Source organism: Kickxella alabastrina (genome assembly GCF_025024165.1).
Source record: "Kickxella alabastrina strain RSA 675 chromosome Unknown BX661scaffold_12, whole genome shotgun sequence".
Lineage (NCBI taxonomy): Eukaryota > Fungi > Kickxellomycota > Kickxellomycetes > Kickxellales > Kickxellaceae > Kickxella > Kickxella alabastrina.
Genome location: NW_026251483.1, coordinates 438,113 through 460,113, shown reverse-complemented (window position 1 = coordinate 460,113; position 22,001 = coordinate 438,113). Strand labels below are relative to the sequence as shown.

Here is a 22,001-nt window from a genome sequence, read left to right as displayed (position 1 = left end):
TGCGAGATCATCACCCCAACAATATTTTTTTAACATAAGTGTTTCACAGCCTAAGAATTGCGCGGATCAGAGATCCGCTTTTTCCCCAGTGGCACCCCGTGCGACGAGTATGGGGGCTTTTTGCTATTTCTAACAGGCGTGATATAAACAATTTTTCAATAATAATTTTGGCTTGCTTGTTTAACTTTTTTTTTTAGTTTTAGAGGTGTCAACTTTAATCTTTTCTCCAAATAGTTTACAATGCCCTTTGACTTTATCAATTGTTTTTGTCGGTACTTTTAGCACGCGTGCAAGCGCTTTAGTTAATACCACAACGCGTTCCCCATTTATTTTGCCCCACCTAGCCCGAAAGCACTCACCTTACAAGCCATAACGCATAAACTAGAAGCAATGTTTTCAACCGTTGGAATTTTCTATGCGCAAAAAAAATAGCAGACAGCAAGTATAGGTTATACTTTAATACAATAATAATTAATATCAATACACACAAAATTCATTCATAGATTGAAATGGACGCTGAATACAACAGCGTAGCGAGCAATATTGTAAACACAGCACAAGACGGGTTCATGTTTGAGGATGGCGACGCTCTCTCCGCCCTCTTCGTTTTCGACAACCAAGCAATAAACACAATTGGCCGCGAACTCAGTGACGTTGACAATTTTGAGACCTACACTGTGTGTATTGGCGACCCAACATTTGCTCAATTCACTGGCACATACCTCGAATATGTCCGCGACAGCTCCTGGTTAGACGCCGAGGAGCAACACAAGCAGCTGTGCCGCGTAGCCGAACTATTCACGGCCCTTCTATCGGCCTCCCAGGGGCCGTGGCTGATTCCCGTTATGCGGCCTTTGACACTGGCACTATGTCAGTCAGCACAACGGACCTTCGAAAGCACCCATGATCCGGCAGCATTCGCACAAGCAGCTTCAGTGCTTCTGCGGCTGCTCATCGACCTGTTGGCGGATAACGGCGGCCCGCTGGAGCAGTCCAAGAGAGTAGGCTGCTTGTTTGTCGCCGGCCTGCTCCTGCGCATATCCCTGAGAACCAGCGCAGCACCTGGAGCCTACGCCAGCAAAGCGCTGGAGGTGAAAAACCTATGGGGATCTTCGGTTTTTTCGCAACGCGATCGCGTCAGCTACAGCTACTGGCTTGGAAGGTACTATCTTGTCTGCTACTATGTGGACTCTGCACGCAGCCAACTCGAATACGCGTTTAATGGGTGTCCGGCGTGGCATATGCGCAACAAGCGGGCGGTTCTGAGATACCTTTTTGTGGCTAATATGATCCGCGGCCAACTGGCCCACCCGGCGCTCCTGGAGAAGTACCAGATGGAACCTGTGTACGCTGAACTCGCATGGCATTTCCGCAAGGGTAACCTGGCTATGTTCCAGCAAGTGCTGATCGCCAATATGGAGTTTTTTAGATCGCAAGGGAACTTTTTGATCTTGATGGAGCGCACAGAGATTTTGATTTATCGGAATGTGCTCATGCGATCGAGCGCCCTGAATTCACGCTCGGAGCTGGGACGTGCGATGCCATATAGGGACGTTCTAGCGGCCTTCCAGCTGTCGTCGCAGAACTACAGCATGGACTATGCCGAGATGGAGAGTATTCTGGCTTCACTAGTCGCCCAAAAGTTTGTCCTCGGGTTTTTATTCCACCATCAAAAACTCGTCAACCTGGCAAAAAAGTCGCCATTCCCGCCCATCTCTTCTGTTGGGGTGGCTATAAATTCCCAATAAATAATGGGATTTGTTTATAATATTCATTTAGTTCTGGGCCAATTGCAAAAAAAAAAAAACTTAAAAAAGAAATTGTTTAGCTTTATTACGCAGTGCGCTCGGTAAGGAAGCGCGCGCGTATGTAGGGGTCCAGGGCCAAAGTAGCCGAGCGGAAAGCATCGGTGGCCTGGGCGCGCGGCTGATCGATGTATCCAGCGACATCGGGCTTCGCAACCCAGTCCTTCGTAGTCTGCAGAATTGCGTCGACAGCCAGCTTCAAAACGCTCTCTGCACGCAGCCTGCTCTTGGTGTCAAACATTTTAATGTTCTCCTGTTTGGTCGGATACACATACTTGTATGTATAATCCATGCTGCCGCCCATCCTGGTGATAATCTGATCCCTATCGATAAAGTTCTCCAGCTGGTCAATGTTCTTGGAGATCACCGTGCGCTTGGCAATCTGTGGGTCAAGCCACCCGCTGATAACCTTCCAGAGACCCGAGAATAGCCACGAGTCAACGTATTGGATGGTGGCGCTGAACAGCTGCGGATATGAGTCGTTAATAAACGTAAGCAGGGTCTTGATAAACCCCTTGTCAACATTACCCAATCCGAACCCATCGAAATCATAGACGAGTGTTGCTCTCTCACCGTTATCGCGCGCTATAATCGACGTCTGCTCCAGCGCAAACGCCGCGTACCGCTCGACAACCCCATCGCCGCGCTCCTTGGGAATATTGAGTTTGACGCGGATAATGTTGATCGGGTATCCAAGCTTATCGTATCCTGTGCGGAAAAGAACCCCGTCGTTGAGAAGCTTGTCATGCATACCCAACTCGCCCTCCCACATGAGCTCATCAATGGCTTGTGCTGCTCGCCATCCGACTGAAACCACCACGCGGTTGAACGCCTGGTCGACCTTCCACACAGAGGCCCTCAGGAAGCCCAGCAGATATGCGTCGGGGCTCTCATGCAGCATGCACGCTTGCCAAAACGTATTGGCAAACAGCCTCGTCCCACGATCATCGCTGAACAGCGGCTTGAATTTCCCTGGCACCACGGCTTCGCGCTCCCCCGAGAGATACATCTTGTCTTGGACTGTCTGCAGTTTGGGATCGCTTGCTATCTTCTTGTTGGCAGCGTACCATTCGTCGACCGCCTGGGCATCGCTTGTGGATATTCCGGCTACTGATAGATGCGTGGCCTTGACTTGGTCTCGCGTCACTTTGATGGGCTTGTTGGCGGTTGCGTCAAAGTGGTTCAGGATTTGACCCACAAATCCTTGAGCGCCTGCTGTTGCGCTTCCGTCAGATGACTTAAGGTTCCGTCCAGGGGCCTGGTGGTGCTCTTGTAGCTCTCGCTAATGTCGGGGTTGTCCAAAGTAGTCATTTATATTTGAAATAAATAAATAGTTGGCAGACGTGTTAACAAAAGTAATGATGTGTGAGTGTTTTTTTTATCGATTAAAGATGTATATTGCTCAAAAGATGAAATGAAAAAGAAATGCTTTTAAACGTTAGCTTTCAATATGTACAGAATATAAATCATTTAATTTGGTATAGTCGCTGTGGCGTAGCGTTAACAGAGGCTTACACATGCAAATGCAGCAAACAATTGGGAGATCCGCTCTTTGGCGTGGGAAGCACAGCTAAAGAGAGAAGAACGATTTGAGTCAGTGAATCCTATAACAATTAAACTGGATTCAGCAACATAAACAAAGCACAATTCCTGTAGACAAAGCAGGTTTATATGACGCCGGTTAGCAATATACTGGTGGGAAAAGGGCCCAATAGGTGTCAAAACGGCATGACATCAATGTGTTATTTTTGTACTTTTCTAAAATAAATAGCTTTCAGTTCAGCATGATCAAGATTTTTCTGTAGCGCCACTCGCGATATCCAATTCAATTCAATTCAATTCAATGCAGTAGCTTTTAATTAATATTTAATTGACATAACATGAGAACTACTTTTTAATTGATTATTGTTATTGTCGTCGTCTATTCCGACAAAATAAAAATACTTTTTTTTCCAAAAAAAAGTTACAAACATGTAGGCAATATGTGCGCGTGATCTACAGTACGATCTGCCATAGCCAAGTGACCTACTGCAAAAAATATATTAATTGAAATTGTTTTAATTTTTTTGCATTGGCGACACAAAAGTGCATAAATCTACACGTCATATACTACACACTTTTTTGCCAATCTCCAGAATGTCCCAGCAGCAGCAGATACTCAGGCAGCGCCAGAAGCTCAACGAAATTAAAGCCCAAGAGCAGGAAAAGCTAAAGTCACGTCTCAACTCCATATACGCCACAGATATCCTCAACATAGCTCGGCACTTTGGCAACCAGCCCAAGGCTATTACCGCCCGGGTAATTGACATTGACGATAAGGGCATTTCAATTGAGTGGGAGTGGAAAGATGTTGACAGCGAAAAGACCAGATCCGAAGACATGCAATTTGCCTTCCGCGAAGGTGCCAGCTCAAGCTCGGCGCTCCAGGAAATCAGCGACTTGGCCAGCGAGGCAAGCAAGGCGCTGGGAATCAATGAAAAGCCCCAGCTGACTCGGGACAAAGAGGCGCTTGACGCACGGACCTTGGTCGACTTTGAATTTTCTGCGCCCGGCGTGGCAACCATGGTCGCTGTGCTGCTGGCCCTGGCTCTCACCGGATACATGGCGTATGTCGAGGACGTGCACCCGTCACTAAAGTTTATTAGGAAATTTGTTTCGATGACCGTCGCGTACTATATTTTTGTGTTTGCTGCGGGTATTCACCTCCTGGAGGCCCTGTCGGTTTGCGCCATTTGCCAGCTGGTCAAGACGTTCCAGCCGCGCCAAATGTCTACCGAGAACCAGATCAAGTGGACCATTGGCAGCGCGCTGTTTGGTGTATTTTGCATGCATGACTTTGTATCTCGAATCATGCGCCAGTTTGCACTGGCCGACTCGATGAAGAAGCCAGTCATGCCTCAACGCACTGCCCCTGGAAACTAACTGCACATTTGCACATTGCGGGCTACAAGTTGTTGTTCCAGTACTTCTAATACATAAATATTAACATTAACTGCAACTTGTATACGTTATACACAAAATGTTATCGTGTTAAAATTACAAGCGGTTTCTAATCTGGACTAGACGGCATGTCGATCGCAACCACTGAAGACGCGGGCGATCTAGACCGCACATTTTTTGAAAGGTTTTTACGAGCAGACTGTAGATTGAAGCGCTGCCTTGAAACTCGCCTGCCCCGGGTCTTGCTGGCTATGTTTGATGCGATAAAGCTTTCCACTGACTGATGCGTTGGTTCGTGCGACAAGGGCAAGTGATTGTACACGCGCCCCAGCTTCAATTTGATGCGCTGCGTGGCTGCTTTGACCGGAGAATCAGCATGAACAACAGCATCTGACAAGCTGCGCACATCCTCGCGAGATTTCTGGTAATGCGGCATATTTGTCAGCTGGCTGGGCTTATGCGGGGCGTTGTCTGCAGATGTGTTGGCAGCGGAATACGGATTGTAGTTTGGGTCAATGCGGTGGCCAATATTTTCAAAGACATAGCACAGAAGGTTGTATTCGAGCATGGAAAGCGAGCGCTCATGTGGCCATATGTTGACCAGGGAGTCATCACTCGGCTGGCACTTCAGTGATCGAGCAATATCGTCTACCGAGTTGAGCCCAGTGTGCTCGACCAGCCGCAAAAGAAGGCGTTCGCAGAGGGTGCCATATGCCTCGTTGTAAAGCTTGGAATACATGGCGTTGATGACAAGGTTTTGGTTGATCTGCCCATCGGCGTACATGTCTTTCATCGACACGCCCGGAATGCCCAGCTTTTTCTCGATTTTCTTGCCGATCTCGATAATACGGTCATACTCAAAGGGCGCCATTCTGCTTGATACTGGTGTTTGTAGGTGATCATCTGACCCTATCTTTTGTAAATCCGGTGGCAATTCTGCATTTGTCTGGTCGAACGAAAGGTGGTGTTCTGCAGGACTCCCAGAGTCTAACAAATGTGTATTTTGGCCAAGCGTTGCGTGTGGACCATTGTCATCATGGTTGTCATGGTCATGCATCATGGTCGCTATGCTCGCTGTGGTCGCTATGGTCTCTGGGCGCACTTGATAGTCTGTCAGTATCGTCGCTTCTATCAGCCATGTCATAAGCCTGGTTGGCATAATTCCAAACGCGGGCCAGATCGTGCCTCTTGTACTCGTACTCATATAGAAGCAGCCGCTGGTCGTGTACCTTTTGCGCCTTGTGGAAGGCCTCCCACTCGGCAGCAAAGTTGTTGGATATAATCGAGGTGGGAAACACAATGGTAAAGACCCCCATGAACATTGTTACGCTCGCAATAACTGGCCCCATGGCGACACCGGCGTGTAGTCGCCGTAACCAACGGTTGTGATGGTTACGAATCCCCAATACAAACAGTAGAATATATTTTGATACGGGCTGGGCTCTTCGGTCCCGTGATTTATTCGCATCCATTCTCAGTCGCCACGTCCAGCCTGTTGTTCTCTGCAAAAAACAAAAGAAAACACGCCGTCAGCAGCAAAATTATGATGATCGTCATGACCACCAATATCTGCAGCAGGCTCTTGCGCAGCGTGCGTATGGTCACATAGAGCTCCACCGAATACTCTGTCAGCCGCAACACGCGCAGCACGCGCAGAATCTGCAGTGCTCGGAGCCACTTGGCTTTGCCAAGAAAGTTTGCCGAGTCATTGGTAAAGTATAAAACCCAGGGATGATGCCTATCATGTCGAAGATAGTCAGTGGCTGCATCAGGTACATCAGTGGCCTTTGAAATGCGTAGAGGCGCAAGACCCATTCCACTGCAAAAAACAGCGCAGTGGCCAGATTGACTGACCGCGCTATGTCCCTCCAGTGCGATTGGACACGGTATTGCGGGAACGTGTCTATTATGAAGACAATGAGGAACAGCAAAACAACCGCGGTCGACACGCCAATAAATATGCGCGCTCTCATGGACGACGGCTCGTAAAATAATATGTGCAGATAACGCCGCACCGGCGACCACTGTGCGATTTGCTTTTCCCGCCGGCGATATAGAATTCTGCGGATCCGTGTCGATGCCTGTACTACTGCCTGGTCCTCGGGGAAAAAGTCCTTAATGTCCTCACTGCTCGCCGATGAGGTGCATGCGTCGCTTGGCGCGAAAGCGGCACCTTATCAGGCTCTGACGGACTCTCTGCGCCAAAGTTTGGTTTTGTCGGTGGCATCAAAGGAATGCATGTAAATTGTGGGAAAAGAGTGTAAATAAATTAGGATGGTTGAAGATAAAGATGTCCGAAAAATAAGCTGCAATTTTTTATTTTGGCGGAAAAAGAAACTTTCAGCTTTAAAATTCTGGAGTTTCCAATTCTCCACAATATTCCCAACAGTGTGGCCAGGTGGGATTTTTGTCGCCAAACGCGTGGTTCCGTTTCAAACTCCGAATTGAAAAAACCGCGCGTTTTTTTCGTTTTGTCGTTTGCTATGATATCAGCTATATTGTATTTGAGTGTTTATGCGGTCATGTGTCATTGACATTGAAAAATGAAAGTTGATATCGTGAGCAATCTGGTTATTATTTACTAAAAGTAACACGATTCTATAACTGATACTGCCTTGGTCAAAGCTAAAAATAACAAGCTCAAAACTAACTTGCGTTATATTAATAAGCATCTAGGTCTTGCTGATGTGTCCTCTTGTCAAATAAAGGTTACACCAATACATGCAGCAACAATGACAATGAGTGCGAAATATTTGTTATAAAACTGGTTTTTTTGGGAAACAAATCCGCACTTTCCCAAATGTCCCACTTTTCTCACACCAAGTATATTCGCTTTATTCTCCGCTTTTTTGCATGCTTTTTTCCATCATTTTATATTTACATTTTTACACACTTTTCATCTATAACGATGATACGCAAACGTAATTCCAATAAAGAGAATAGAGCCGTATCGTCAAACATCAACAGCAACGCCCACCCGCTCAAACGGTAAGCCGCTTCAATATATGCTCGCGTCCTCACAGAGACGACAAAGACACAAACAGCATCGTTCATTAAGCGAGCTCCATCACCTATTAGTTGCAAGTAGCTCTCGGTCAGAATCAGCGGTCGTAGTTCTCGATTCGTCGGATGATTCAGAGTTTTCGGATGGCAGTATTGTCGAGGTCATGGATCTCCAGTACAGCGCGTCGTATCCCCAGCGGAAACGCTCCAACGAGGCTGTGGTGCTTGTAGAGATCGATGTAAAAGTAGTAGGCGGCGAACAAAAACAGCATCAGCATCAGGCAAGGCAAGCACTCAAAAACATCCAGCCCAATGTACATTCACAAAAGTGCACCAGCTTGTCGCTGCCGCCTAAAGTTGTACAGCCGGCAACCATATCGACAGCAAAATCAGTGTTGAGACCAGCTACGGCCGCATACATAAAGCCACAGCAAAAGCAAATAAGCACGAAGATACAACCAGTAACGTCAATTGACCATGTGTCCCTCACCAAAGGCAGTCGGAGACAGCACTACAACAACCAGTCACAGTAGCGCATTCTTCAGCTCCAGCCCAGCGGCCGGGTTCAGCTAGCAATAAACAGACTCCAATCTGGTGGCCAGCGACAGTGCTAGTACCAGACACTCCGCCTCCTATAGAATTCAATGACCCAGACTCAATTACAATTCCAAGTCCAATCCTTGCTCCAGTTTCAGCCCCCGCTGCCAGTTTTTTGGTACCAACCGCCCCTTACAAACCACGTTCTAGGCTGCACATCAAAACAGAAGATATCTTAATGCAGCCGATTTCGGCAGTTTTGGATTTGGGCAACCCAGCAGCCTCGCGATCAGAGTCGGTGTCCCTGGACGAGCAGCAAACGCCCGAGCGCTTGTCGTACTTGCACATATTTGACCGAATTCTAGAAACGGTGCTAAGAGGAGAATCGCATCTGTTCTCTGAAGACGAGAAGAAAACACTGGCATCATTCAGCAGCCTCGACCAGCACTCACGCTACCTCTATACGCGCCTCTACATGCGCAAGCAGTCGTGGATCCGCGTGTCCAGTCTAAAATACGGCGACAAGATGATTGTTGAGCAGTCTTGCAAGCTCTTGTGCAGACGCAGCAGCAACAACACAGAGCCGCTGCTGCTGGCAGAGACAGAGATAGAAGACTGCAACGACGCGCTGCACTTGCTCACGAGCCCAGAGCTCAAGGTTTTTGCAAAGAAAAAGGGGGTGAAGCAGATTGCAAACAAGACAAAAGACTTCATCTGTGAGATGATCACAAAGAGTGCAAAGCAGCGCACAGTAATGTCATTTTTTAAGCAGACCCCGAAGACTCGGCTGGGCAGAGGCTGAACGGGTTGATCCAAGAGGTCTCCAAAATAACGGGGCCTATGGTGCACCTGAACCCAGCCATAGTCGATTTGTTTGCGCGGCTGCATATGGTCTTCTTCCGCTCGCTGGCGCCCATGGGCGTCGACAACGCGATAAAGCTTGCTATACTGGCTGTTATCGGCCAAATCAAGTTCCCACAGTACACAGTGGCGCGGTCTGTGGATCTGTTTGTGTCCAGGAACGACGTGATCCTTTTCAAAACGCTGATGGAGGTCGGTTTCAAAATGGCAGAGCTGGGCCAGTTTTCGGTCAAGGATGTCGACAGGCACACGGAAGGGTGGTCGCTGTATCTGGATCACAGCGAGATGTGGGCCAAGCACATTGAATTGCTGCGCAAGAACGCATGCAAAAATATAACACCGCTGCCCAGCCGCGTGGGTGTTGAGTACTGGAGGCGGCACTTTATCCCAGGATATGCGCTGGCGCGGATCGTCGAGGGTGGAGCCAAGTTTGCAGCCAACCTCAAACGGTTCGATGAAGAGGAGCGCATTTTGCAATCGCTCCTGTCACAGACCGCTTACCTTTTGAACCGGCGCGGCGACTGGTATGGGCGGCTGATCCTGCTGTACACCAAACACCTGCGGCCGCGCCAAGTCAAGGGGGACAAGGAGATCGAAAGGCACATCGGGCAGTTGATGCAGCGCGCTCGTGACACATGCATTAGGGCGCTGCGCGACGATCATGTGCATAGGGTGTCTTTGCGTGCGCTGACAAGGCAGCTTCGGAGCATTGAGGCTAAGCTGGATGTCAGCATCGAAAACCAATACGAGCATCCGCGGGCGCAGCTCGAGTGGCGGGAGGCTCCAGAGCGCATATTCTTTGGCGTGCGCATACTGTGTCCCAACAGGCACGGGCCGAGCATGTGGGACGGTAACGACGATATACCGTGCTCCGTTGAGCAGCTTGCGCTGTGGCGGTACAGAGATCAGGGCTACGTTGGACTGCACTCGGAGAACGCCATTGTGAGAACCTTGTTCTGCTTGCTTTTCTGGGATATCATCCTGCACGCAATGCCTGGCGTGCTGGATACAGAGTACCAGTCACAGCCGCTGGACATGAACTCTGAGTCATTTTACTACAGCCGCCAGGGGCTGATTGACCAGCGGCTGCAGGACATATCCGGCGGTGATTTTGAGTCACACATCAGGCGGAGTTACGCCATCGGATACGGGACTACATGCGCGGGTGTGTCGTGGGACTTTACTTTGGAGCAGTGCTGACAATTTCAGAGGTTAGTTTGAGTGTGAATAGCATGGCGTGCCTTGGCTTTTGTGTATGTGTGAATTTGTTGGTATGTAAAATTAAAATGATTTTTTACGTGCTACTAACCATTGACATGCTCATATATTCATAAACTTGTAGTGCCTGAGCGGAAAAGGGCTGGCTGCCATATGCAGCGTGATGGCAAAGGAGTACCGCATTAAGAGCAGCGGGTTCCCAGACTTGTGCATGTGGAACCCAGTTACTAAAAAGATAATGTTTGCCGAGGTCAAGGGCCCCAAGGACAAGCTGTCTGAAACACAGCGCGACTGGATAGACATACTCCTCAGCAACGACATTGCAGTCGAGGTCTGTCTGGTTCGCGAAGGCGACTCTCGGGATCACGAGCAAGAATGAAGGCCGCGCGGACCTTGCTCCAGCCAACGACGCACCAAGATATCTGAATCAGTTGTTGTAAGGGATCCTGTTTTCCAAAAACGCGTGGTCGACGACGACAAGCTCTACAAAGTCCTCAAACAGTGCCTTCAGCTCATCAATTGCTCACACATCCGAGGGACTTGCTCCTGGCTCATCGCGTCGGCAACCACCTGCACAATCCAGCTCCCCTGCGGATCCGCCGGCTGGGCCGACTGCACATTCCCCTCTTCCTCGAGGCGGTATATCTGGCTTACGATGACCTTAAATATACTGCGGTACAGGAACCAGTAGCCCTTGCGCACAAACTCCGAGTTGTACTTGTAGCCCAGCAGACTGAGGAATTGCGCCGCGTTGCCCGAAAATACCTGCGCAAAGATTGCCGGCCTAACGGACGCGCCCCGCCCTGACCGCGGCTCTGGGTGGCCCAGAAGACATATTGTGTTTGTGTATTTTTCCTCGTTCAACGGGTCCTTGGGATCCATTTCGATACGTAGGCGCAGTACGTGGTCCTCTCGGCGCAGCGGCCCAATAGGTGTTTCAACGCAGGGGATACAGCTTATTTCGTGGTGCAGCTCACGATGCGCTGCTTCAGTGTCACCACACAGGGCCTCTAGGCGCGTTCGCAGTTGGGGCTCGTGGTCGTTGGCTAGAAGCCCATGCAGGCTACATTCGTAGTGTGTGGGAATGCCTGCGTTCGCATACTTTTTGACACTGGCCATAGCTGCGAGCTGTCCCTATAATGAATTTAATAAATATGGTGGTGATATATTGGAGTTAAGAGTAAGGACTTGCGGTGTTAATAAAAATTTTACACAAATGGCCTTAGTGGTGCGAAATAACTAAAAATAAGCATGCAGCCAGGGCGCTGGCGAAGACACTGCGCAGCACATGTCAGCATCCAAGGACAATGGTGATTGTGGGCTGTAATCATCCGCCATCTGTGAAGTGATATTGTACATGTGTAAACAAGTAAATAAAATTGCACTTTCAGCAGTCACCAGCCACATACACAAAATCTTGAATAGAAAGTTTGGTCGATGATGAGTTTGAGTCATATCAGCTGAGATGTTAACTTGGCTCGTGATACCAAGGTTCATACGTACACATATGTCAAGCTGCTTTTGCCTATGGCTGCTGGTGGGAAGCAAATAAATAAAATAAAAATACCACGCATGGAAATGCTGGAGTATCACTTGTGTTGTTGTGTTGTTCTCTGTTCTGTAATTTTTATGTTTTTTTCTGCTTGGGGTTTCAACAAAAAAGTAAATAATAAATTAAGCTGTTATATTTAATAACCGGGCAAACCACCATTTCTTCATTTATCCTTGTCCTCTCCTCATGGCCTGGTCACGCACGCAAAGCCATGCCTATTAAAGCTAATCCTCTTTGAAACAAATATATTGCAGCAAGCCTAAACATGCGCATCATATTCAACTGCTTCAGTGAGAGATTAGTGATTCCTGCTAGGTTCACGCGATCAGTGACAAAAGACAATTGCGACAAATATGGACATAATTGAGGTGGCCAATACCTTTTCCCACATATTTTTATATATTCCAATGGTGTTAATACTTCACTTATTCCCAACATGTTTAAATCTATTCTCAAGTTGTCTGAGCAAACAGCGAGCAAAGCGAGAGGGTATTGATGACCTGTCGAATTTCCACTAAAAAAATAAAATAAAATTGAAGATCGCTTTTCCGATACAGTTTCTGGTTGGCTGGTAGACTGAGCTTTGACCTTTTATGTGGCCAAATAATTTTGGCAACTTTTTTGTCACACCTCACAACAGTTACCTTTTAAAAACCCAAACAAAAATTTCAAAAAAAGTTCTCTTCTTATCGGTTTTATTTTTTACTCCACGCTTCCTGGCCCAGAAATACTTTTAAATAACACTTGTTCAATATCATACACTTTTCATAAGTGCCAACAATAGCCAAAATGCCGACTTCTCCGTCGACTACAGAAGCCAATCAAAAAGATAGCAAGCTGGTATGTGTGTTTTGCGCATCTCGCGACAGTCCAGACCAGGTCTACAACGAAGCAGCAAACTCACTAGGCCGTGAACTAGCCATGGCCGGGTACGGTCTCGTTTACGGTGGCGGCAGTTGCGGCCTGATGGGCCGAGTAGCGCTCTCCGTGCACGAAAACAACGGCGACGTGCTCGGCATCACCCCCCACGCACTGACCTCAATCGAGGGCGGCACCGAGATTGGTCGCACGCTGTTGGTCAACAGTATGCATGACCGCAAGAGCATGATGAACGACTATGCCATGGCCTTTATAGCGCTGCCCGGCGGATTCGGCACTTTGGAAGAGCTCTTGGAGACCACCACCTGGTCTATGCTCTCCATCCATTCCAAGCCTGTCATTGTTCTGAACACGAATGGATACTACAATGCTCTCAGGGATCTTACCAAGAACGCTGTCAAGGCGGGATTCATCCATGGAGATAACAGCGAAATCATCGTCTACTGCGATACGCCCCAGGAGGCGGTCGCTGCGATCGCTAAGTACAACACGCCAAAGAACCGCTACGACCTAAACTGGACTTCGCCGCAGCCGATGTGATTCGAGTGTCAAATATCTGCCTTTTTACATGCCCGCGCACAAATAGACTTCGGGATTTAATTTTTTAACATGTTTCTTTACACCACTGGCTGGGATCAAGCGACGTAGTCATTGGGTGGCCAGCTGTGCATATAGCATATTAAATACACTTCTTTACGTAACGCCTTTTAACTCTATGTAACAATGTAACAATGTATTCAATTTATAAGGCTTCATCCAGCAAAATGGGTTCTCTAGTCCAATGCCTCGCTGCGCAGCGCATGGAGGTCCTCTTTCAAGTTGTATGCCTGACTGATCATGTGCGCGTGCGCTCTGCTGGGTATTTCAAAGTCACCCATATTCAGCGGCCGCAAGTTGATGGTGTCGCGCAATTCCTGGCGCTCCAGCTCGTGCTCGGAATTGTCCTGCTGCTCCTTGTATCTCTGGAGCTCAACGGGATTCGTGCGAATGTACTCACGAAGTGGCTTGATGGCAGCATTCCGGCACATTTCCTTCAAATCGCTTCCAGACATGCCTGCAGTCGCAACGACCAGCGCATCGAGCGTCCAGCCGTCCTCCATATCAGCATTTTTCAACATAATGCTCAAAATCTGATGGCGCTGGTCACTGCCTGGAGGCTTTATGAAGAACTTTTTGGGCATCCGGCGCAGAATCGCCGTGTCAATGTCATTGGGCCTGTTGGTTGCGCCCAAGACCACGACTCGAGATCCCTCAGCCGATGTGAGCCCGTCCCACAGGGTCATAAACTCGGCCTTCATTGTCGAGCTGACCTCATGCTCGGCCGATGCCCTAGTGCGCAGAAAAGCGTCGATTTCATCAATAAAAATAATAGATGGCTGCAGCTTCTCAGCGAGCGAGAATACAGCGCGGATCAGCTTGTTAGACTCGCCAAACCACTTGTCCTGAAGGGTCGACAAGCGCACGTTAATAAAAACGGCGCCAGATTCCTTGGCCAGCGCCTTAGCCATCATGGTCTTGCCGCAGCCGGGCGGCCCGTAAAGCAAGATGCCCTTAGGCGATCCAAGCAGGCCCGAGCGGCTGGTGAACAGCTCCGGATGATTGAGCGGGTAAATTACAGACTCGTTGAGATCCTGGATAATGTCGTCAAGGCCACCGATCTGCGCAAATGTCACTGGGACGTCCTCGGGAAGCACAACCTCGCCCATAATCGTGGCCTCGTACTCGTTGAGCTTGAGCCCGGTCAGCTTCAGCCGCTTGGCCACCTCCTTTCCACGCTCCTTTTGGCCCTGCGACTCCGTGCTGCTGCTGCCACGTGCGTTAGATAAGAGGTAGCGGATTCCATAGTATGTCAGGACCTGGGTGGCGACTATTAGCAGCGTGTCGATGATGACCTTTCGCGTCTGCGGCTGCATGGTGTTAGGGGTTGACGGGTACTGTGTCTAAATGAAAATGAGCGGCGATGGTAATTAGAGGCGATGAATTCGAGCGGCGGATTGAATCAAGAGGCCATCAGTTTTAAATGCAAAAATGAAGAACAGGAATAGGAAAGTTTGTTGGCGTGGATAACGACATACAATGAATAGGGCGAATAAGGGAGTAGGGAGAAGCAACAGCCACCGCATGTGATTTCGGGAAGCATAATTATCAGGCTAGTGATCACGATTAAGCATCTTGCATTTTGGCCAGAGAGCGATATTCTCCATATTTTCCTTTGCGTTTTTTTGAGCATGCGGGTGCTCAGTTTCTGCGCTCCGACGGTGATCGAGGCGCGCCCATGCTTAAAAATAAGCATAGGCTGGCCCTAGTCATCCCGCAACAAAGGATATATTGGAAAACAGGCATGTCTTGACTCGCCCTCCCCACATGAAAGAAACATAACTCGAATGTTCAATTACATCCTCAACAGACGATTTTTGCATTGTGGCCAATACGATGTCGATCTTTGGTGTGCTCAAATGAGGCCATTGTGTTTTGCGGTCAGCATATGTCCCCAAGTCACTAACACTTTTGCCTTTGTTCATTTCATTTGTATCAAATTACGTCCAATATATCTTTATCTCAAGCCCTCAAATATATTATTTTGTATGTATTAGCATAAGTGAGCACGCTGCGTGCCATTGTATCACCAGCACCAAATAGGGAAGAGAAACCTAATTGGATGCTCTACAGATTTGGTCAGCAAATAGCACACGCAATGGAGGCCAGAACATCATTTATTTTTCAACTTGAATATGAGGGGGCCAAACGCCCCAAGCCTTTCTATTTTTGATGTTGGCGCACGCGCTGGTGATGGCGATGGTGATGGTTGAAGACCTGCATGAGGTGGTACACCACTATTTCAAATTTGATTTTTGGCCAATGCCGCGTGCCCAAGCATTTCTTTGCTATTTTTAATGGCAGCCACGATTTTCATAGAGTGCATCACTTACATACATGCTCTTCCCTTTTTATTCTCTTTTTAACTTTTCTTATTTGTTTGAACCGTCTATTCATTTTTATTTATTAATTTAACTCGCTGCCTTTGTCCATTTATATAGAATTCACTATTGACGATAGCTGAATCTCAAAGCGACGTCTAACGGATTCGCCTCTTCTTTTGCAATACTCACACACCAGACTCAGGAAAAAATAACAAGTCACTTTCTGTTACCTTCTTCTCGCGGCCGAAAACAGCATAATACAACACAAAATGGAGCAGCACGACAAATACAACGGCATGATGGCCGATGACTTTCTCAGCGAAGCAGACATATTCCAGTCGGCCGAGCTGACAGACGACGAAAAGCGGGAGCTGCTTTCCCAGCGTTTTGCTCGCACCGCCAGCAATGGCGATGTGAATGCATTGGAGCGCATGTGGGAGACATGCCACGGCGACAAGTGGGTGGACATTGACTATCGTGATGACCAGGGGAGCACCCCACTTATTTGCGCCTCTTGCTTCGGACACACACACATTGCAGAGCTGTTGCTTAACAACGGCGCCAACGTCAATTCTCAGGACATATGTAAGTCATTCCTGTCTTTCCAGCTTTGTGATTGATTGACAGATGAGTTGGTAGGAGCGTGTCAAAACAGATGCGCGCTGTGGATCCACACGTGTACAGCGCGCTCACTTGGTTGTGGAGCGAGTGTTTTGCTTGCTTATTATGCCTGTTTTGCTTTCTATTTTGCTTGATGTTTCATCTGCTTCTCTCCCCTCATTTGTGCTATTCTGGATGTTGTTGTGGAGAGACCAATTACGCCAGTTTAAAAGTATTTTTTTCGATATTCTGGAAAGTTACTGTCATTCTCGACATACGCTGCAAAAGAACAGTCTCTCATCCTACTCCGCTTTCTACTGCTCCTTTGGCTCCCCACAAATGCACTTTACTTTACGCCTCGGCATGACATGACATGGCATGGCCTGGACAAAGGCTTAGTTTTGGTGTCCGAACGCATTACTTCTCCGCTTAATTGCATGGTATGACTGCCTCAACGACTAGGCTTCCTGCTCAACGGAAGTTGTCTTAATTCAGCAGATCAACGGCCGGCGCACACAACGTGTTGAATTCAGCATTTTTGTGCTACTTTTGATTTTGCAGAAGAGGGATCCGTTGCAATGTCAGTTTTTTGTGTCGAGATTCAGGTTGTGTCTGTGGCGTCTCGGGTGCTTGTCCTGTTGACTTGTTTTCTTGTTGTTGCCTTTCTTCAGGCAGCTACAAATGTACCGATTCAATCTATCTTTAGAGCCAGATCTATCTTGTGTTTGGCCTTGTTCCATTTGCGCTTGCAATGAGCTCTCACTCATATTCATTTGTTACCAGCACTTTCTCTTGCTGCAGTATCCCCAAATGAAATCACGCATTTTTCTTTTTTTCCAGTTATCCCTGCATTATTCAGTCCACACAATGGTCTCTTCTCCCCTATTTTTCGCATATTTGATCCCTCCTTTTGCATTATATCTCTTCATTGTTTGCATTGTTTGCTCTCACTGTGTTTATTTTATTTTTTGCTCACTGCTTAGCACCAGCCAAGCCATTTTTCACTCGCTTCATTATATTTAACAGGCTATGGCGTATTACTGCAGCCGAAAAAGTGTTTTTTATTTAATATCCATTCTTTTATTTTTCCATTTCGCACTTGACCAATATCCAACTCCAACATTCGTCTGTATCGCTGTCTCCAATTCTATATATATCTTTGCCAGCCTCCTGAATCTCGTCTGGCTTTGAAGCACTCGCTCTTGCTCAAAAAGAACCTCTTACGCCCACTCAAATTTGCATCCTTTTATTCAAGCACCCCCCATTTCATTTCATTCTTCCAGCCTTATTCCCCATTCCCACTACACTACACCCTCCACTCCCGCTCAGAAAACCACACCACTTTCCTCATTCTCCCCTTGTCGCCTGATTTTAGCAGCACTGTCGAAGGTCCACCTGCTCTAAGATACCCAATTACATTTTTAAACTCACCCTCCCTACTTTCCGTACTCAATAGCCGGCTGGACTGCACTGATGTGGGCGACAACAAATCACAACGAGGAGCTGGTGCGCGTGCTGCTGGGGCACGGTGCGTCGTCCTCGGCAAAGACAGCCAGAGGACACACAGCGATCAACATTGCATCGTCCAACTTGTCAGCAGGATCGGGATCGGACACGGACAGCTTTATGCGCGCCTCGGATTCGCCGTCGAACAGGGAGGCAATGCTTGGCGACAGCCCGCCTTCCCGGTTTGAGGACCAAGCCGCTGGCGGTAGTGAGTCGGGCTCGCTGAAGGCGACAGCAGGTGTTGGCGACGGATTTTGTGTTGGCAGTCCACATTCAACCGACCACAGCGCAATTGGGATTTCCAGCAGGCGCATCAGCGTTCGGGACTCAGTGTCTGCAGGCAGAGCGTTTTGAGCATGCTGCAGGCCAGCAGCGCAATGTCGAGTAGAAACATTTTGGCCGACGCCTTGAATCCAATGACAGCGATGGGATCTGGGTTGATTGGCGCAGGCTCACAGTTGCGCCGCGCCAGCGCAATCTCAGCTGCCGATATGTCTGCGGCTGACGGCTCGCAGCTGGATCTTGGAGACGACACGCTGCCCAACAGCAAGCACCAGTCGTTCAATGGCGCGGACGATTCCGGGAGCGTGCTTGCTGGGCACTTGCGCGCGCTGACAATGGACCACAATGAGCAATCAGACAAGTTTGCTAGTGGCGACACGGCAAGCGAAAATGGGGACAATGACAAGGACGAGCCACAGCCGTTTGACTGGGACACGCTGCAGCTAGACCAGATGTACGTCATCTCTCCGCCACAGTGCCGCAGTTCCTGCATGCAGTCGTCAAGGATATCCAGCCCGAGCGCTGGATCCGGAGCAGCGTGCTTCCAGAGCACAAGTTTGTCCCCGCTAGCATGATATTCTTGGCCGCCCGCTTTGCGCACCATCTGGGCACGCCCGACTTCCTCGACTCGTTCCTTGCCGACACCATCGCGTCGATCATCCACGAGGTCCAGACGCACAAGCTCGACCCTGTCAGGCTGGTGTTTTGGATGTCGAACATCCAGACGCTCATTTACTTTTTGAAGCGCGACACAACCCTGGTCCAGATCACCAGCGAGGCGCAGGGTAGGATGTCCGAGTGCATGCATGACGCGTACGCACTGCTGATCAAGGCCGTCGAGGTTGAAATCGAGCCTCTGATGATACATCGCTGCTGGCGTTCGAGTCGATGCCCGAGCTGTTTGCTGATGTCAAGATGGAGGCCGAAAAGTCGCAGCGGCTGAGCATGTTCTTCTTTGGGGGCAGGCCGACACACGCCCAAGAGCACTGACGGCAGGCCACTGCGTCGGTCGCAGACTATTTTGGCCCAGTCCAAGGGCGGAGCGCGTCCGCGCAGGGGCAGCATTCTGTCGCCCACCAAGACGCCACCACCGTCGTGGGTGGGCCCGCCACCGCGTCGGGCGGCGTGCCCGCGTGGGTCGTCAGCGTTGAGCGGCTCAAGGGATCTGCAGCTTTTGACCACGGCGCTATGCACTCGTCTAAGCGGCAGTCTTCAGGAGATACTTTTGTCTCGGGCAGATCCAGCCACGATAGCTCGAGGACGTCTCTGAGCAAGATCAGCCTGTTTGGCACGTTATCGCCGCGCACTATCCCGTACATGTTTGAGTGTCTCTTGGACCTGCTGGATATGTGCGAGATCCACCCATGCATCACCTGGGGAGTGATGCGGCAGATGTTCTGCTACCTGGGCGGTGAGATGTTCAACCGCGTGCTCACGACGCGCGACTTTTGCTCGCGTTCACAGGCCATGCAAGTGCGCATGAACCTGACGCAGATAAATGACTGGGTGCGCACGCACAGCAAGCGGCTGGTGATTCCGCACACGAAAAGCAGCAAGGGTGTGTCCGAGGGCAGCGCAGTTCCGGTGCCCGTAGACTCATCGGTAAGCGGGCCACCGCTGCCCACAGCTGAGTCACTGCTGTATAAGGCGTTTTTTGATCCGCTTGTCGAGCTCCTCGAGTTGCTGCAATGCTTGACGCATCTTCCAGATCTTGGCGAGTACTTTGAGACGATTGCAAAGATGCAGAACCTCAACATTCTGCAGCAAGAGACGGCCGTTGCCAACTACCGCTACGAGGTGCAGGAGCGCAGGATCAACAGTGAGATTGTTGCGTATCTCGAGTCGGTAGCCAAAGAGATCCGCGACGGGCAGCGCGCCGACCGCGAGAAGCAGAGCTTGGACCGGGCGTCGCGGCGCAGTTCGGCGTCAGTATTCAGTGAGCGGCGGACCATGGACGGGCGGCCGAGCTTGCTATCATTGGATTTGACCACTGGCGGACAGCGCGGTGTCGGCGGCTTGGTGCGATTCAGTGCAGAGCCCACGGTGAACGCCGGCTTAGCCTCCGACGTCAGCGGCTATGCCGAGCGCGCGTCTGGCAGTCACTCGCGTGACACCAGCCTGAACATCCCAATGTCTCGGCTGTCGTCGGAGAGCATGGCGCGCAGCCCCACTTCGAGCTCGGGGATGGTCTCCATGATGCCGCCACTGGCGTCTTCCTCGGCTGCCGGTCCTGGTGCTGGGGCTGGGCCGGTCACCATTACCCGTGGCCGTGCGAGCGGCAGGACAGCTGCGCGCCGCGGACTGCTTTTGCCGATTGCGCGTCCCGGGAGTACTGTGGGCGCAAAGCCCTCGGCACGTTCGCTGTTTGCCGGTCAGTCTGCCGGTGGTTCCGCGGGGCTCAACAGCACGTCTATTGTCAACACGCGGCTGAGCGAGAGCCTGGAACCCATCAGCGAGACATCGTCAGTCATCAGCCTTCAGCGCTCCAGCATGACAATCGACACCAACGACGAGTGCAGCGATGACGGCGGCAGCAACCGCAGCGTTTGTCTATCTGGCAGTCTCAGCAGCGATGTGTTCTCTTCGCAAAGCGCCCACACGCCTACCACAGCGCCAGTGAATGGAGGAGGCTGGGCCAAATCGAATATTGAAAGCAATTTCACGAATTGCGAGAGCTTATCATCTAGCTTGCGTGGACCAAAGGGCAAGAAGTGTCTGCCGGAGAACATGAGCGAGCTGCTGGACTCTATGGAGCTCTTGCCGTTTGCTGTACCCACAAGCCGCGATTGGCTGGCGTGGTGGCAGGCGCAGAGCGCTGGGCTTGTGCAGAGCTCATCCTCTGGCGTTGACAGCAAGCATAGCCGCGAGTGGAGCAACGAGACAGTTTCTTTCTATCGGAATAGACAGTCATTGCCACAGTCGCTGCAGCAGCATAATATGACCGGTGATGCTGCTGCTGCAGCTGCGATGTCCTTGAAGTCAGTTGTTGGTGCTGGCGAGAAGTCGCGCTCGGAGCTGGCGCCTGTGGTTCCATCAGAGTTCCTCAACGTTCTGAACCAGATTGTGTGAGTTTCAAGATAGGAGCTTTATTGTTTATTTTTTATTAATATTGTCACAACACTACACACAACTACAGATACTCATATTTTTATTCGCACTTGGCCCATCATATTATAAGAAAATAATGAGGCTACAAATACACTTCAAAACGGCATCCTTCCCCCAGATAAAGTGTTTAGAAACTAGTGGCAATAGACCACTATGGTTGACGATATTACCCAGTTCGCTGCTTCTTTTAAAGAGAAGAAGCAGGGGAAGATGGATTCTTGCGCACACGCTTGGCCTTGGGCTTTGGCTTGAGAAAAGTCTGGGTGTCACTGTAGACTCAGCCTCAGCCGACTCTGATGATGCCTTTTTGGCAAGAAACGGGGGAGGCCGCTCGCCTGTAAGCAGTGCATTAAGGATGATGCGAAAGTTTAGCACCGCAGCCATGTCGCGATTACACTTCCGTTGCCCGATGGCGCTTTTTCGCCATCCTTGATCTTGGTTCCGTCAGGCTGAAGCTTTGCAAGCAGTTTTCCATTGTGCACTGGAGCAAGCCATGTCATAAATTTTGGCGAGGTTTTTCTACTGCTGGAATTTATTAACATCTGTTGCGGCTACCTGCTGCTGCTGTGACCATTTTGCTGCTGCTGCTGCTGCTGCGCGGCCAACTCATCGCGCATCCTCTGTCTGATTTTGTGCTCAATTTTGCCTCGCAACCAGCCGCTCAGCCTGACAATGTGCTTGAGATTATCGGCGGGCTGGGTATTGATGTACTGCTCCCAATTCCGCTCAGCCAGCTCATCCCGCAACTGTTGCTTCACCTTGCAGAGAATGTTTCGCTTAAACCAACCC

The 22,001-nt window shown here is 49.7% G+C and overlaps 10 protein-coding genes across 10 annotated transcripts; 5 read left to right on the top strand and 5 right to left on the bottom strand.

Moving 5' to 3' along the window:
- The first annotated feature begins 378 nt into the window (after window positions 1–378).
- Window positions 379–1,781, top strand: BX661DRAFT_183093 (uncharacterized protein). Its single transcript, XM_051536143.1, has one exon. It carries the CDS (start codon window positions 510–512, stop codon window positions 1,746–1,748), a length of 1,239 nt encoding a protein of 412 aa, XP_051391512.1. The 5' UTR covers window positions 379–509; the 3' UTR covers window positions 1,749–1,781.
- BX661DRAFT_183092 (CRAL-TRIO domain-containing protein) lies at window positions 1,782–3,242 on the bottom strand. The gene is made up of 2 exons (XM_051536142.1): window positions 3,000–3,242; window positions 1,782–2,961 (listed from the first exon to the last, which is right to left on the bottom strand). Exons 1-2 carry the CDS (start codon window positions 3,114–3,116, stop codon window positions 1,834–1,836), a joined length of 1,245 nt encoding a protein of 414 aa, XP_051391511.1. The 5' UTR covers window positions 3,117–3,242; the 3' UTR covers window positions 1,782–1,833.
- A 641-nt stretch (window positions 3,243–3,883) lies between these two features.
- BX661DRAFT_183090 (uncharacterized protein) lies at window positions 3,884–4,797 on the top strand. The gene has a single exon (XM_051536141.1). It carries the CDS (start codon window positions 3,942–3,944, stop codon window positions 4,725–4,727), a length of 786 nt encoding a protein of 261 aa, XP_051391510.1. The 5' UTR covers window positions 3,884–3,941; the 3' UTR covers window positions 4,728–4,797.
- Window positions 4,798–4,854: 57 nt separating this feature from the next.
- BX661DRAFT_198621 (uncharacterized protein) lies at window positions 4,855–5,616 on the bottom strand (the record flags this gene model as incomplete). The annotated part of the gene is made up of 1 exon (XM_051538243.1): window positions 4,855–5,616. One exon carries the CDS (start codon window positions 5,614–5,616, stop codon window positions 4,855–4,857), a length of 762 nt encoding a protein of 253 aa, XP_051391509.1.
- Window positions 5,617–5,847: 231 nt separating this feature from the next.
- Window positions 5,848–7,029, bottom strand: BX661DRAFT_183089 (uncharacterized protein; the record flags this gene model as incomplete). Its single annotated transcript, XM_051536140.1, is given in 5 exon segments — window positions 5,848–6,074; window positions 6,086–6,186; window positions 6,231–6,483; window positions 6,522–6,872; window positions 6,935–7,029. Coding segments are annotated over 5 exon segments (970 nt in total), but the record flags the coding sequence as incomplete, so codon positions are not given.
- A 448-nt stretch (window positions 7,030–7,477) lies between these two features.
- On the top strand, window positions 7,478–10,743 carry BX661DRAFT_198619 (VRR-NUC domain-containing protein; the record flags this gene model as incomplete). Its single annotated transcript, XM_051538242.1, has 5 exons — window positions 7,478–7,487; window positions 7,824–7,975; window positions 8,530–9,036; window positions 9,081–10,339; window positions 10,524–10,743. 5 exons carry the CDS (start codon window positions 7,478–7,480, stop codon window positions 10,741–10,743), a joined length of 2,148 nt encoding a protein of 715 aa, XP_051391507.1.
- On the bottom strand, window positions 10,654–11,597 carry BX661DRAFT_26244 (uncharacterized protein). The gene has a single exon (XM_051539020.1). The coding sequence runs from the start codon at window positions 11,481–11,483 to the stop codon at window positions 10,872–10,874; it is 612 nt and encodes a 203-aa protein (XP_051391506.1). The 5' UTR covers window positions 11,484–11,597; the 3' UTR covers window positions 10,654–10,871.
- A 924-nt stretch (window positions 11,598–12,521) lies between these two features.
- On the top strand, window positions 12,522–13,512 carry BX661DRAFT_183085 (uncharacterized protein). Its single transcript, XM_051536139.1, has one exon. It carries the CDS (start codon window positions 12,706–12,708, stop codon window positions 13,333–13,335), a length of 630 nt encoding a protein of 209 aa, XP_051391505.1. The 5' UTR covers window positions 12,522–12,705; the 3' UTR covers window positions 13,336–13,512.
- On the bottom strand, window positions 13,501–14,877 carry BX661DRAFT_183084 (ATPase). The gene has a single exon (XM_051536138.1). It carries the CDS (start codon window positions 14,706–14,708, stop codon window positions 13,569–13,571), a length of 1,140 nt encoding a protein of 379 aa, XP_051391504.1. The 5' UTR covers window positions 14,709–14,877; the 3' UTR covers window positions 13,501–13,568.
- A 780-nt stretch (window positions 14,878–15,657) lies between these two features.
- On the top strand, window positions 15,658–21,230 carry BX661DRAFT_183083 (uncharacterized protein). The gene is given in 12 exon segments (XM_051536137.1): window positions 15,658–16,301; window positions 17,773–18,152; window positions 18,167–18,562; window positions 18,589–18,945; window positions 18,990–19,051; window positions 19,148–20,566; window positions 20,579–20,680; window positions 20,696–20,866; window positions 20,885–20,987; window positions 21,012–21,048; window positions 21,067–21,152; window positions 21,165–21,230. 12 exon segments carry the CDS (start codon window positions 15,986–15,988, stop codon window positions 21,171–21,173), a joined length of 3,438 nt encoding a protein of 1,145 aa, XP_051391503.1. The 5' UTR covers window positions 15,658–15,985; the 3' UTR covers window positions 21,174–21,230.
- The last annotated feature ends 771 nt before the right edge of the window (window positions 21,231–22,001 follow it).

Excerpts from the sequence above, each read along its gene's own strand:
- BX661DRAFT_26244 (XM_051539020.1), bottom strand. The coding sequence starts at position 11,483 with ATGGCCAGTGTCAAAAAGTATGCGAACGCAGGCATTCCCACACACTAC.
- BX661DRAFT_183092 (XM_051536142.1), bottom strand. The coding sequence starts at position 3,116 with ATGACTACTTTGGACAACCCCGACATTAGCGAGAGCTACAAGAGCACC. Across the intron at positions 2,962-2,999 it reads AGGCGCTCAAGGATTTGTGG|CCCATCAAAGTGACGCGAGA; the intron begins GTCAAATCCTGA and ends ACCGCCAACAAG.
- BX661DRAFT_183093 (XM_051536143.1), top strand. The coding sequence starts at position 510 with ATGGACGCTGAATACAACAGCGTAGCGAGCAATATTGTAAACACAGCA.
- BX661DRAFT_183090 (XM_051536141.1), top strand. The coding sequence starts at position 3,942 with ATGTCCCAGCAGCAGCAGATACTCAGGCAGCGCCAGAAGCTCAACGAA.
- BX661DRAFT_183083 (XM_051536137.1), top strand. The coding sequence starts at position 15,986 with ATGGAGCAGCACGACAAATACAACGGCATGATGGCCGATGACTTTCTC. Across the intron at positions 18,946-18,989 it reads TGCTGATCAAGGCCGTCGAG|TCGATGCCCGAGCTGTTTGC; the intron begins GTTGAAATCGAG and ends CTGGCGTTCGAG. Across the intron at positions 19,052-19,147 it reads AAGTCGCAGCGGCTGAGCAT|CGCGTCCGCGCAGGGGCAGC; the intron begins GTTCTTCTTTGG and ends CCAAGGGCGGAG.
- BX661DRAFT_183085 (XM_051536139.1), top strand. The coding sequence starts at position 12,706 with ATGCCGACTTCTCCGTCGACTACAGAAGCCAATCAAAAAGATAGCAAG.
- BX661DRAFT_183084 (XM_051536138.1), bottom strand. The coding sequence starts at position 14,708 with ATGCAGCCGCAGACGCGAAAGGTCATCATCGACACGCTGCTAATAGTC.